This window comes from Neodiprion fabricii, chromosome 2 (assembly GCF_021155785.1).
Source record: "Neodiprion fabricii isolate iyNeoFabr1 chromosome 2, iyNeoFabr1.1, whole genome shotgun sequence".
Lineage (NCBI taxonomy): Eukaryota > Metazoa > Arthropoda > Insecta > Hymenoptera > Diprionidae > Neodiprion > Neodiprion fabricii.
In genome coordinates this window covers 12,540,249-12,553,595 of record NC_060240.1, presented here as the reverse complement: position 1 = coordinate 12,553,595, position 13,347 = coordinate 12,540,249, and the positions used below count along the sequence as shown (strand labels likewise).

Below are 13,347 nucleotides of genomic sequence, written 5' to 3'. Positions count from 1 at the left end.
TTGCAGTTTTCACTTTTTTAAATTGTTTCTCGCCCAAGTTTACGAAAGTAACTGAATAATTAATGCTGAGAGAATTGGCTAGCTACGTTTGACTGTTACTTTAGTGTAATGTCACAGGTTGTTAAAATTGTTGCGACTTATTTTGCCAAGTTCCTAAGGTTACAACAAAAAATATGTGTAACAGCTTGAAGAGCTGAAAACAGTCACCAGTTGCCACGTAGGTGGTAAAAAAACCCTGAGTGATAAATAACTCATAGAATAACTGAGACGGGATCAAGTTGACCTTCACGCCCGCGTAGATATTCAGTCATTTTAAAAACGACAATTTGATGCACAAGCAGGAAGAAGAATGTTATTTTTATTTGTGAAAAAATAAAGAAAAACTTTATCTTATGTTTGTGGTAACTTAGAATATCAGTGTGTCATCTGTACATTTATTTCCAAGTTCACATTTCCAGAATAAATTGTCATCCAGGATATTGACTGAACTGGTCAAATGAAGTCGACATATTGTGAGAACATTTGCATGGGCATCAGCCTGTGTGCCTGCGGTCGTAATTTGCGGGGGCATTCCCTTCGCCATTTCAGTTTCAACGCGATTGCGATGTTCTAAGGTCGTTGCCGATGTGTAGCTTAAAACAAGTTGCGTTGAGATTGGTCAAGGTACGACACCACTGTAGAGTTTGCCCCCACCAGAGCCGTCGAGCCGCTGCCCTTGCCGCGCCTCTCCGCGACTTGGCGACCGCATCGACCGGAGCAAACCGGCAGGCCACGAGGCGCGATGAGGCAGCCGTCGTGTCGAGCGCCAGCCTAAAAAGCTGTGCTCGAGATCGCGGGGTGAGAATCGGATCTCGGTTTTCGAATACCTCAACCTAGGTTTCCAAGCTGTCAGAATGGGGATCCACACTGCTCAGTACGATCGCAGCGCCCTCGAGATGCTAGTGTGAAGATGCCGGGTACGAATTTGCAATTGTCTATTTAGACCGAATGCTGGGTCTTTCTTTTCACACCAACTGGAGGATAATGGTGCGGATAAATGGCACGAATATTTCTGACTTCAGACGGTATTGTAGCCCCGATATATGTTGAGCTAGGGGCACGACGAGGCATCGATAGTTACATCTGTCGCCATGGCATGGCTGGGCGTGGGGAACTCGAACCACCACGCAGTCCGTTGCCCCTCCAGAGGCGGTTGTCGTGGTTTTCCGTCCTACACGTGCAGGGCTCACAGTGGGTCATTGCTCTATACGCTTTTTGTTGAATAGTATTATCACGGCCGGGATGGCCTTACGTGTGCAAAAACACCAGGTTCAATTTTTCAGGAATAATTGTTCAGCACGAGTTTCGATTTCACTGCCCTTGGCCCCATCCTGATTGCTCTTCCGTCGTCTGGTATGATTGTTCATAACTGCAGCTAAACGCTTAATGATTCACCCTTCGCACCATTCGGAGCGTCAGATTGTCCGTATCTGAAATAATGTGACAATCGCGCTCTTAAAAATTGAATACTCTTACGTTCGTTATTATATAAACCTTATTTCAACTTCAAATATTTAGAATATGCAATCTATTCCAATACCAAAATCCTACTATCCTTGAAAGAACGTTACTATTCGAGTATGTACGTTTGGCGAAATATGGCAACGGGCGAGGAACATGCAGCACAGCCATTAAGCTTAAACTCTTGGGTTATAAGCCCATCAGTACTGCTTTGCAGGAATTTGAGGCGTAGCATACAATCAGACCCCCCCTCCTCGGCCACCCATAGAATAAATAACGCATTACAAGAGCTGCATAACTTCTGTTTTATTAAAATGTACTTTTTCACAAATGCAACTGTGCGTCTATTTCCAGGAAAGTGAGCGTTTCCGAACAAAGAGTCACTCATTTTTAAGTAAATTTTTAGTAGTTATCGAAAAAAATTCAAGAAAGATGTATATTTTCTGATTCTTCCAAGTCGTATGTGTGCATGTGTATTATACAGATAAAAGGAACGTTCGGTAAAGAAGAGATACTTATACAACACATCTTTGGCATAACTGAACTGATTTAAAGGTTATCGAATCGACTCAAAACTACAGTTCTTTGCTATTGTGAAACAGCACCCGGCTTGGAAACAATTGAGCTAAGTTTGACAATTACACAAGTACCTGAACGGCGATTATAAAAGCACAATTTAAAAATTCACACCATTTAAAAATAATAACGATCAAGACGATGATAAAGATAGTGACAATGCGAAATTTAATCAACTTGCACATCGTTTAGACTTTCAGTGAAAAAATCTTCACCAGGATATAAATATTCATGACCTGAAAGAACAAATTTCAATTATACTTATCGGAAACAGCACGCAAAACCGCAGAAGCATTGCAGCAACCTATCTGAGCAAGTTTTAAAATATTTGGTATAAGCTGTGCGATGTTTCTGTAATGTTACGTACAATATAACCCGCAACAACATTTTGATACCCACTCTTGTACATTACATGCACTTGCTATAGTGCTGTAATGATCGAATAAAATACCTTTAAAATCACTAAATAACAATTTTGTTTGTTTCACTCATTCATTGCTTCGGTAGCCATTCTTTCAGGAACATTAGGAAGGCGACTCTTTTGCAACCTAATATGCTGAATAATCGGAACATTTACCGTCAGGTGTAAAATGTGGATACATGATTACGATAACAGTACTTCATAAACACAGCATTCAATGTACAAGAGTTTACAACACAACATACAACAAAACTTGGTAACATTGCTGCGATATTCCTGCAAAGTTCTAAATGTCAACATTGTAGCAATATTTATTGCAATGTACAGAAATTCAACATGTCGTTTTACGCCGCTTTGAGCTATTTCTGCAATGTAGCAATGTAACATTGTAGCAATATTTCTTGCACTGTAAAATATATTCATAATATTTGCCCCCTCGAATAAATGGAACGGGTCCAACCTCGGGGCCTAAGTCAATTTCCCTGGGTGAGCAGTGGAAAGGGTTGGGATGACGATAGGTGTCCTGAATGATGCAGCGTCCTGGTACCCTGGCAGAGGTCAGATCCGGGCTGGGTTTCGAAGTGGCGGAGATGTGCGAAGGAAAAATCGAGGCTGGTTGAAAGTGAAAGAAAGAAAGAAAGAAAGAAAGCTGGGGGTGTTTTGTTTGTGGTGAATCGCCGCCATCGCGCCGAACGTTCCACCACCGGTAGCGACCACGGACACGACGATCAACAATGACAAAGCGCCGTGCGTGCCGGTATATATAGGACGAGTCGTAGGAACGTGGGATTTTGCGCTTGTTTCTGTGCGATGTGGAGTGTGTTGATGCACGCGCCGCAGGTCACCGCGTCCTCTGCGTCGTTCGCACCGTCTTTGTCTGACTCGCACGCGTGTTTCTCGGGGGAAACCACGACGACTGCCTCCACGTGCTGGGAGAAACACTTTGCCGTCCTAAATTGTAGGTCGTCGTCGCGCTGGCGTTCAGGGGTCTCGGCTACGCGGAGGGGGGCGAAACGGGTGGGGAACTCGGAGCACGGTGTCCCTGGCTTCGGCAATTCGCTTCGGGACGCGTCGATCCTTTCCGCCGCTCTTCGGCTCGAGTAGGAGGTAAACATTACACAGTATGATTGGCCATTCCGAGGCGGGTCCTTCGGTTTCCCTCAGTTTTAGAGGAATAATTCACTGAACGAGCCAAAGTTTTATTCGAAAGATCAAATACAACTATACGATACATCGGCTCCTCTTTATTGTGTGGTTTTCTCAAAAGTGTTGCCAGTTACTCTGCGAACTAAGCGGATTAATATACCGCGGGACATTTGAAACGGAGAAATAATACGACATATAATTGATAAAACTGGTTCGTGACTCTGGAACATGATCATTTAATTTTCATCATATGAAGACAACAGGACTTAGAAAGGCAATCAGGTATGTAACACTCATTTTTTCAATCTCATTATCCTTATTATCTCGAAATTATCGTCATTTTTAATTCAGAACAGTGAGCGATTGCAAAATACGGTATTCTAATAATTATTAAAAAGAAACTGATTACAATTTACCCTAGAAATGAAATATCATCAGATTGAATTATTGCGGTAAATATTTTTCTCAGAGTACCGAATCACAATACTTTATTTTCCCGAAATGTCACGACCCTAAACGGTGTCGCAAATCTGGAAGGGCGTCACGAGGATTCTGCTGATTAAGACGAAGGATCTTTCGGATTGAATTAAAAATTTGATTTTGTCCTTTAATTTTCATACCATCCGATGAGTATGATATGACACATGTGTCAAATGGTAAATTTCATGGCTTGATTTATATTTGAGTACAAACATGAACCAAAATTGTCCAAATGATCAAAAAACTAAACTATGGTCTATGGATGACATTGTATGAGAAAGCTAGGTTGTTTGATGAGTCGTGTCACATAGTAATCGAATAATTCCTGGGTAGCCGTTGATTTTCAACTGTGCGCAGTGTTCTTTGAATAAAAAGAATATGGTATGTGCGAGCATTTTGCGCAGCAATGCAGCGCGCATCGTTAGAGTGGCGATGGTTGCGACTCGTCAGGATCATATTCCCGTCCCTTTCTCGAGCGGCATGGGATTTGATGAATCAATAATCTGGTCCTCAGTTTCGGGGGCTGATTCGCGTGCATTTTTTCTTGCGGTTTTGGGAATGTCAGAAACGACGAGTACTGGATGGCAATAAAAATAACTATACTTTTTATCGCATTATTCACAGTATAACTAACAGATCCGTGATGTAACGCACCGTCCTTACATCGCGCGCAGCGCGTTGCACGAGGTCGGTGATCGCTATAAAAAAATGTAGTAGATACACGTGGAGGCAGCGGCCATTGGTTTCCCGTCAGGCCGACTGCAGAGCCAACCTCGACTACTGCCTCCGGCTTTCGGTCGACGCGCGTGCAGCAACCTACCACATTGATACTGGCTATCCCGGTGTGATAACACTATGACTTGGCCAGACACGAGTGCTGCTTAAAACAAAAATACGCCACTCTTCGTGCTCCGCACTTTTTCTTTTTGGTCATTCAAATTATTATATTTACTGTTCCGCTATACGGTTTTGGATGCAATTTTGCTGATTACTTAGGAACTGGGTAGCGAAATGGATTTTCCGTCTTGCATTCGACAATTTACAGCTAATGGAACCAGACCTGACAAAAATTTACGAAATTTTGGAAAAGCTTTTTGCTCTGTCGGTAAAATCGTGAATAATCTTTTGACTTGTTATAATCGATGTAGGTAGCATGCACTGTTCTACAACGTCTAAATTGCCGAATGGGGGAAAGATATTCTATTTCATTGTCTCGTTCAAGAGTGATTCACTAGATTGTGGAATTGTCGCCTTAAGCTTCATCAGGAAACAAAAACACCCAACGTTCCGAACCGGATACGAGATAACTAAACTGTACTCACTCAATACGATTCCAAAGAAGGTCCTGAAAATTCTTTACGGTGATTTCGGTCTGATTTTAATTAAAAGTAGGGGTATATAATATGAAATACAAGTACATTCCATTCAAAGGTTTCAAACAGTTTCTGTGTTATTAGAGAAGCTGCAGCGATGGCGGCAAAACAGAAAGAGCAATCAGATGGTCTTTTTTTATTTTCGAAATAAAACCTCCATATCTCTTCTACCTATGTATTTAATTCTTTCCCCGCGGTATAATCTTGGCTATTTTTCAAATTCGTCAATAATTCAATGACCTGCAACAAAAAATGTACGCGCGAGTTTGAATGACGGAGGAAATTTTGTCTCTCGCTACGTTATACTCAAGGTGACGTCAGAGCAAGATCAATAAACACAGGCTCACCCGACATTTCAGTATGTCAGGGTACGAAAAAAAATTCGGGTTCATATTATAATGTCATCCTTACGCACGCAATAGTACCTGTACTCATTTTTAACTTATACAGTAAAAATTTGATGTTAATGATATTCTATGTTTCCTTCTGAAAAGTTTCGATTCTTTACAGAATGTTAAAGAATCCTTTCCAGAGATGTGACATTATACGTAAAGTTAGAGGTGGATTTCAACTTTAGAATTTCCTCTTTTCAGATAAACAATCATACCTTATATTCAGTTTGCACAATTTATATTATACCTTAAAGAATATTCATTAATTTTGCTGAAACTGTACTTTCTGGGTATTTAATGGTTTAATGGTGATTCAATTTCTGATAAATTACACCGTTTGAAATATAACTGATTGTGAAATTCTCCAGAGAATTCCGAAATGGCTCAGAGAATTTCAAAGAAAACTTGTGAGGCGATTGTTCTTTGAATTGTTAAGAAAAGGAATTTTTTGACCGGGTTAACTTTTTGGTGTTATAAATTTTGACATGCGCTCATTGATATCTGCGCGTGTATCCACACATGTACACGTCTACGGTATGTATACAGCGCCGAGAGAGGTCGAACGGAGGCTCGGAGGTATGTACATGGCGTGCATGCGCGCGTGCGTGTCACTGCATAAGTGGGTGTTTTGGGCCGAAAAGATAGTGGCAACGATGGTGGGGGTTCCGCTGCAATACGCGAGGCTTTGGGAAAGCCCGTACAATCAAGCCATACGCACACTAGAATCTCTAGAGTAAGGAGCGAGCGCGGCCGGAGCGTGCCTTAGCGATTTGCACACGCAATAAAATCGGTGCTCATCGTCCGTTGTGTAACTTTCAGTAGTCACACAAATACCTACCTCAATCAACCTCGAACTAAACTACCTCATGTTGCCTACCTCGATATTGGTCAAATCTCTTGTCATAAGCCAAAACTCTGAACACACGTCGCTTTGTTGTGTTTCTCGGTCGAGCCAAAAAATGACCTACAAGAATACGAACCTCTCAAAAGGAACATCAACTACAGACACGGGTACGAAATGTTCTCAAGAACTGGTGTCGTAATTTTATCTTCATACGTCTGAAGCTCCAAATCATAATTTGAATGAAAATTACAGTAACTTATCGGTCGCAAGTTTTTCTACAAACTGACACAAATTGAATGACAATTTCATCTATTCTTCATGCGAATTTCGGAGTAACCGTTCGATCTATTCATTCAAATAAACTTCAGAATTTCAGAATTTCAAGTACGTCTTATGTCGACTGTGTGAAACATAGGTTTATGACGAAGAACTGGTACCGACGTATGTGAACATCGTTTTTGTTTCGTTTTCCAGGTAAACATTGGGAGTGGGTACCGAAAATGGTGAACTTCTACCCGGCTGAGGGGCTGTCAAATCGGGAGGCTCCACCGATGCCGATTGCGAGTCGAGTGACAGATATAGTGGCGATGAACTCTGTGAAGAATCTGGTGTGCAGTCCGGACGTTACGGTGTTTACGGGACCATCGGGAGAGTCTCTAGAGTCTATAACGGAGGACAAACTGTACCAGTGTTTAATGTGCCACAAGACGTTCAGCCAAAAGAGCGTTTATCAAAGTCACGTAAGGTCGCACAGTAAGGAGGGCGAGGATCCGTACCGGTGCAACATATGCAGCAAGACATTCGCCGTCCCAGCGCGCCTCACACGCCACTTCCGGACACACACAGGTGAGAAACCGTACCAGTGCGAATACTGCAACAAGTCATTCTCGGTGAAGGAAAACCTCAGCGTCCATCGGCGAATCCACACCAAGGAAAGGCCTTACAAATGCGATGTCTGCGAACGGGCCTTCGAACACAGCGGCAAGCTCCACCGCCACATGCGGATACATACGGGCGAACGGCCCCACAAGTGTTCGGAATGCGCGAAGACGTTCATCCAGAGTGGACAGCTGGTGATTCACATGCGTACCCACACGGGAGAAAAACCGTACGTCTGTAAGGAGTGCGGTAAGGGTTTCACCTGCTCTAAACAGCTGAAGGTGCACACGCGGACGCATACAGGCGAGAAGCCCTACACCTGCGACATATGCGGAAAGTCGTTCGGCTACAACCACGTGCTGAAGCTGCACCAGGTTGCGCACTACGGCGAGAAGGTATACAAGTGCACGCTGTGTCACGAGACCTTCAATTCGAAGAAGACGATGGAGCTGCACATAAAAACGCACTCCGATTCGCCGGGTTCGGGCTCTCCGCGGAACGCGTCCCCCGTCGAGCCCGTCATCGAGATTTCGCAGCTGGGCTCGAGCGGCGGGGTCGGCAGCGACAAGGAGAATAAGACTGACCCTGCGACGCAGGCAACCGGGTATTCGCAGTCCCGCGACTTCGCCTACTACCTCTACCCCCGCGACCAATATAGCGGTCACGCGCCAAGCCCGACCGGTGTAAATCCGGCGCTTCTTGCCGCTGCAGCCGCGGCCGCGGCCGAGGATCGCACCTTCCAGCCCTCGCCCGAGACTTACTACCTCTACCCACCACCCGCTGCCGCTTTTTCGACCTACGGTCTGCCCGATCCCGCCGCTGAGTGCGCGCTGCTCGATCTCCCCGGGAACGATGCTCGCCGTCGCGTCGAGGCTGCCCTCGAAGTCGTCGAAGAACAGCGGCAACGAGAGTGCGGTCTCCAGCGGCAGCCCATACTCACACCGCCGAGCAGCAACCCCGTCAGCCCGGCCCCATCGCCTGATCCGCTCGACCTCGCCGTTCCAGTTAGAGAGACGCTCATTCTTCCGCCCCGGAAACGTAGCAAGATGATACTAGAGTCTATGGAAAGTGAGAGGACTGGCATCGCCTCGCAGAGACAGAGCTCTGTCATCCAGTACGCCAGGGCGTCGTAGTTCGTTCTTCGAACGGTGGATTTTGTCCAATCGCTAACAGACTTTTCAAAGTGCCCTGTGTTTGTCGTTGCAGCGTAATATAAACGATTTTTCACAACTTACGGTTATCGGGTACCGTCGCGATTTAACCGTTGTTGCAACGCGGAGAAGAACTAGATTACATTGAAATCGTTATAATGCGCCTCTGAATGCAATCTGTCGAAACAAAAGATTTTTCACTATGACTGAACGTTATGGGTAATGTCTAACATAAGTGATTCAAATTTTCCTATTATTGACACGGTGTTATGGTCAGTCGTAGATTGAATAGTAAATTTTTGTACAAAGCAGAGAAACTTAAAATAATTAGTTCTAAAAACCCTATTTTAATTTAACATAAATTGATGCAAATGGACGAGATTAACAAATAAGACAATGTATGATGACGTAATACAAAATCAGCGAAATTCAATGGTAATATAACTGACAGTTACATCTTTAGATTAATTTGATGAGTTTCTTTGCTTTTTACACATATAAAAATTGACAGGATTCTTTTTAATGCAAAGACCTAATTGAAATATATGTATCATCGTTATAGCTTTTTTCCTCTAAATTGATGCAATTTTTCACGAGTTTAGTATTAATGGTAAATGGGTGTGCCGCATAAGTAAGCGCGTGAGCTAACTGAATTGTGTACGGAACAAGAAAATGGAATGAAAAATTGTTTACAGTTTTCATTTTACGTCTTACAGATTTGTTTATATCATCAACTATTATTTCTATCACCCTATAATGTATGTAATACACAATTTTTCTGTTTACTGTATGCATATAAGAACAAATGATCAATGGTTTCTCAACATTTATAACGTCCATAATTGTTTTCAAATTCAAACTTGTACATATTATATCGATGTATTCATGTTATCTACAACTACACGATATAAGAGACTGCGAAAGGAATCAATTAGGGTTCCTGATTGGCTCGTATCGGAGAAAATATTTTCCAAGTTCAATTGTACATAACTATGATTGAATCGATTCGGGGCGCACTTGTGTTTCATTATACCTTTCATTCACTCTTTCTCTCTTTCCGTAATCTGGGTTATGTGGCACCGAAATAAATTTTGTACGTAGTAATCGAAGCTGCTACATTGCTAAACATTGCTATACATATACATATTGTGAAGTACCAAACAAAATTGACATCTCTGTGATAACAACTCCGTACTATACCAGAGTATTGAGAATATAAGCTGAGCCCACTGCCAGTACAAGCGTATATATGTATATGTACGTATCCAAGTATTTATATATCACGCATCATAATTTTATAAATGAACGTAACTGTTATTATTATTACTATTATGATTATCTGCATATAACTATATACTATTCGTCTTGTAATGGTTAATTTTTTTTATTTCCGTGTAACCCATTATTATTATTATTATTATTATTATTATTATTATTATTATTATTATTATTATTATTATTATTATTATCGATGTTATTGTTATTATTATCATTATACACGGCGATGATATATCCAAGCAGCTTCTGAATTGAATATAATTTTTTTGATCCCGTGATAAATGTACATATACATATTTAAATCAGATTTAATATACCATTCATCTTATATATGTATATATAATGTTCCTTCACACACAACCCGATTGCAAAAATGCGTATATTTGTATATATTTAACCGATGAAGAATTGCAATAGCAACGGCACGAGGTTCAGTGATGAAAAGAGATATAAAAAAAAGAAAAAGAAAAAGGAATGAAAAAGCGAAAAAACACGAAACGTAACGTGGAGTAAGGAAATAGTAGAATAGTAAATTATAGAACAATCAAGTTATGTCGTCTTTAGGTCCTATTACATTTACAAGCCGTGCATAGCGGTCCGACAGCGATTGATATATAGCGGATATACTAATATAGTATATGAGGTATGCCATTCGACTAAATTTCTTGTGTATGTGTATAATACATACATATGTACATACGGATGTGTAAGTAGTTTACTATGTATACCACCTATATCCGCGCCACGCTGTCTCCCTGCTGCGGGCACATCGAACTGATTACGTGTAAAATATAATAATATTACGTTTATATATACACATAATATAATAATAATAACAACAACAACAATAATGATAATAACAACAACAACAACAATAATAATAATAATAATAATAATAATAACGGTAGTAGTAGTAGTAGTAGTAGTAGTAGTAGTAGTGGTAGTAGTAGTAGTAGTAGCAACAATAACAACAACAACAACAACAACATTAATAATAATAACAATAATAATAATAACAACAACAATAATGTAGAGTTGCGAATTTGTCACGTATGGCGGATTTGGCATGTTGGATTAAAAGTAACAAGAAAAAAAAAAGAAATATACATTTATTCTCTCAACACCGTTATATATTACGTGGAAACTTTTCATTTGTGTGATTCGAACGAATTTCAGAATACGATGTAGTAGAAAACTGTTGAAGGAAAGAAAAAAATACAAGTAAATAGCAAACTAAATAAAATAATTAAAAAAAACTCTGTCGACGTGCCATCGGATGCCTTTGATAATACGGTATTTGCATATTCAGCTCATTACTCTCATTTCATTTCCCAATCATTTTAATCTATATGCAATATATATTAAGTCTATCTATATACCATGTGCGATCACGATCTTCCTCCGTTTTGTCAAGTTTGAATAAGGCCCACCGTGAGATAATTCGAACAAAGAAGAACATAACACACATATATATGCCATATATATATATATATCCGCCTTACTTACATATAAATACATGTAGAAAAATACCTGCATATTATATGTATATTACCAGCATTACTATTATTACTATTATTATTATTATCATTATTACCATTAATATTATCATCATCATTGCATCATGGTAACTGCGAAAAGAAATAAGAATATACATACAACAACTTGGCATAACAATTATTGATGCACATAACGTATAACACTTAAAAGCGCCAATGTGACGCAAGCCGCCTGCCATTAAGATGTATCTTGTACGTTACTGGATATACTTATAAGTTATTATTATTATTGTTGATATAAAATAAAAATAAATATAAATATTACTAGATAACTTATAAGTTTACTTTTGATTTTAAAACTAAGTACGTTAATAAGTTTGTGTACTAGTTAGTTATGTAAACAGAACCCGCTGACGTTGCAGTTCTATCGTAAACTGCAGTGAATTGCGGGATCTCGTTGACCGTTGTGAAGCTGTGTGTTGTTACGTTGTTTCTTTTGTATATAATAACAAAAACATTATATTTAAATTTAAGTCTGAACCGTTGGCAATTCGTATTTTTCCCCTCGACACTAGCGTATGTACACCGAATACGAATGAATTTAGCGGGCTGAATTCACTCAAAACACTTAAAACTGTGGACATTCGAGGCGATCAATATTACGATTTTAAATGATCGATTACTAATAGTTTAGCGGGCTAAATTTTCTGTTTTCAGCATTGACTCGATTGTCGAAACATGTATCATTTACACTTGCCATAATTTTCTTTGACCCGAAGCATCACTTGATAGCTATCAACTTCTCAAAATGATCTTCCAGCCGGAGTGAAATCCGGAATGGCGAACACATTGATTCTGCGCTACCTTCCAAATTCACCTGTTGAGTTATATATTCAAAACATTCTTTCTTCGAATCTAACCACATTCGAATTTAACCAGCAGTTAATTCTGGAGAACTTGGGACGCAAAATTTAGTTATTCCTATAAAGAAGCAAGTAAATAAGAGGAAAATAGAAAAAAAAAAGAATTACCAATGGTTGACTCTTAAAAGGTTATCTGTCGGCATGAACATGATTTATTCGTATAGTTCAATTACAGTTATCATCGCCATCATTGTCACTATCATTGTCGTCATTATTAATCATATTATATAATAATATTATTATTCCTTTGTTAGAGATAAATCTTATCATATAATAAAGACTTTCAGTTATTATGTGTGGATATCGTCATTTCCCAAGCTTCAACTTTTCCGAAAGATGCTGAAGAATTTTGTGAGCTCTAACAACGTCAAGTTCACAATTCTATATAAAGTTAGGAAAATCTTCATAGTGAACCAGATTTCCTTCAGTGCATGCCATTAGATAATCGACGAATAGAATATAAATCGAAGTTTTGACAAAGTTCAATAAACTACTTATTGATGCATAACTTTGGTGACAATTTTTTTATTGGCTATTCAATGAGAATCAAATAAATGAAACTAAATGTATTGGAATTAGGCGCCAACCAGACTGCACAGCTTAGATCCGACGAAAAACGAGGTGGGCCCCCGTCTTCCCGTTCCCCTCGCTGCGGCACCCTCGAAATCTACTTCCCCTAGCCATTCAACAAAATTCGGTAGGGTGCATAAAGCCCCGGGGTAAGTTCAATGACCCAATGTGGATCGCTGTGTCGTTAGGGTGGCCCGGACATTACACAGCACGAGTTCTTCAGCCATGCACATCGTGGGGCAAAGAACGGTGCCATCACAGTGGTGACTGGCGTACAAGCATTGGGCAGGGAAGCGCCCGAATTCGGTGGAAGAGGTC

At 40.4% G+C, this 13,347-nt stretch overlaps 1 protein-coding gene and 2 long non-coding RNA genes across 4 annotated transcripts in view; 1 reads left to right on the top strand and 2 right to left on the bottom strand.

Annotated features, from left to right (window-relative positions):
• The window catches only part of LOC124175274, a 64,268-nt gene that overhangs the window by 1,937 nt on the left and 48,984 nt on the right, over positions 1-13,347 (bottom strand). The gene's annotated exons all lie outside the window — the stretch shown is intronic.
• Positions 343-1,706, bottom strand: LOC124175273. Its single transcript, XR_006869132.1, has 2 exons — positions 1,580-1,706; positions 343-1,469 (listed from the first exon to the last, which is right to left on the bottom strand). It is a non-coding gene; the product is annotated as an uncharacterized LOC124175273 (long non-coding RNA).
• Positions 3,610-12,076, top strand: LOC124175265 (Krueppel homolog 1-like). Of its 2 annotated transcripts, none has more exons than XM_046555328.1 (2): positions 3,610-3,925; positions 7,207-12,076. In XM_046555328.1, the coding sequence occupies exon 2, from the start codon at positions 7,233-7,235 to the stop codon at positions 8,742-8,744; it is 1,512 nt and encodes a 503-aa protein (XP_046411284.1). In that variant the 5' UTR covers positions 3,610-3,925; positions 7,207-7,232; the 3' UTR covers positions 8,745-12,076. The 2 variants fall into 2 exon arrangements, with proteins under 2 accessions (XP_046411284.1, XP_046411283.1); XM_046555327.1 differs by lacking the exon at positions 3,610-3,925 and adding an exon at positions 6,065-6,899.

Coding starts and splice junctions, on each gene's coding strand:
- LOC124175265 (XM_046555327.1), top strand. CDS start 6,755: ATGTTGCCTACCTCGATATTGGTCAAATCTCTTGTCATAAGCCAAAAC. Junction 6,900..7,206: donor AACATCAACTACAGACACGG/GTACGAAATGTT, acceptor TTCGTTTTCCAG/GTAAACATTGGGAGTGGGTA.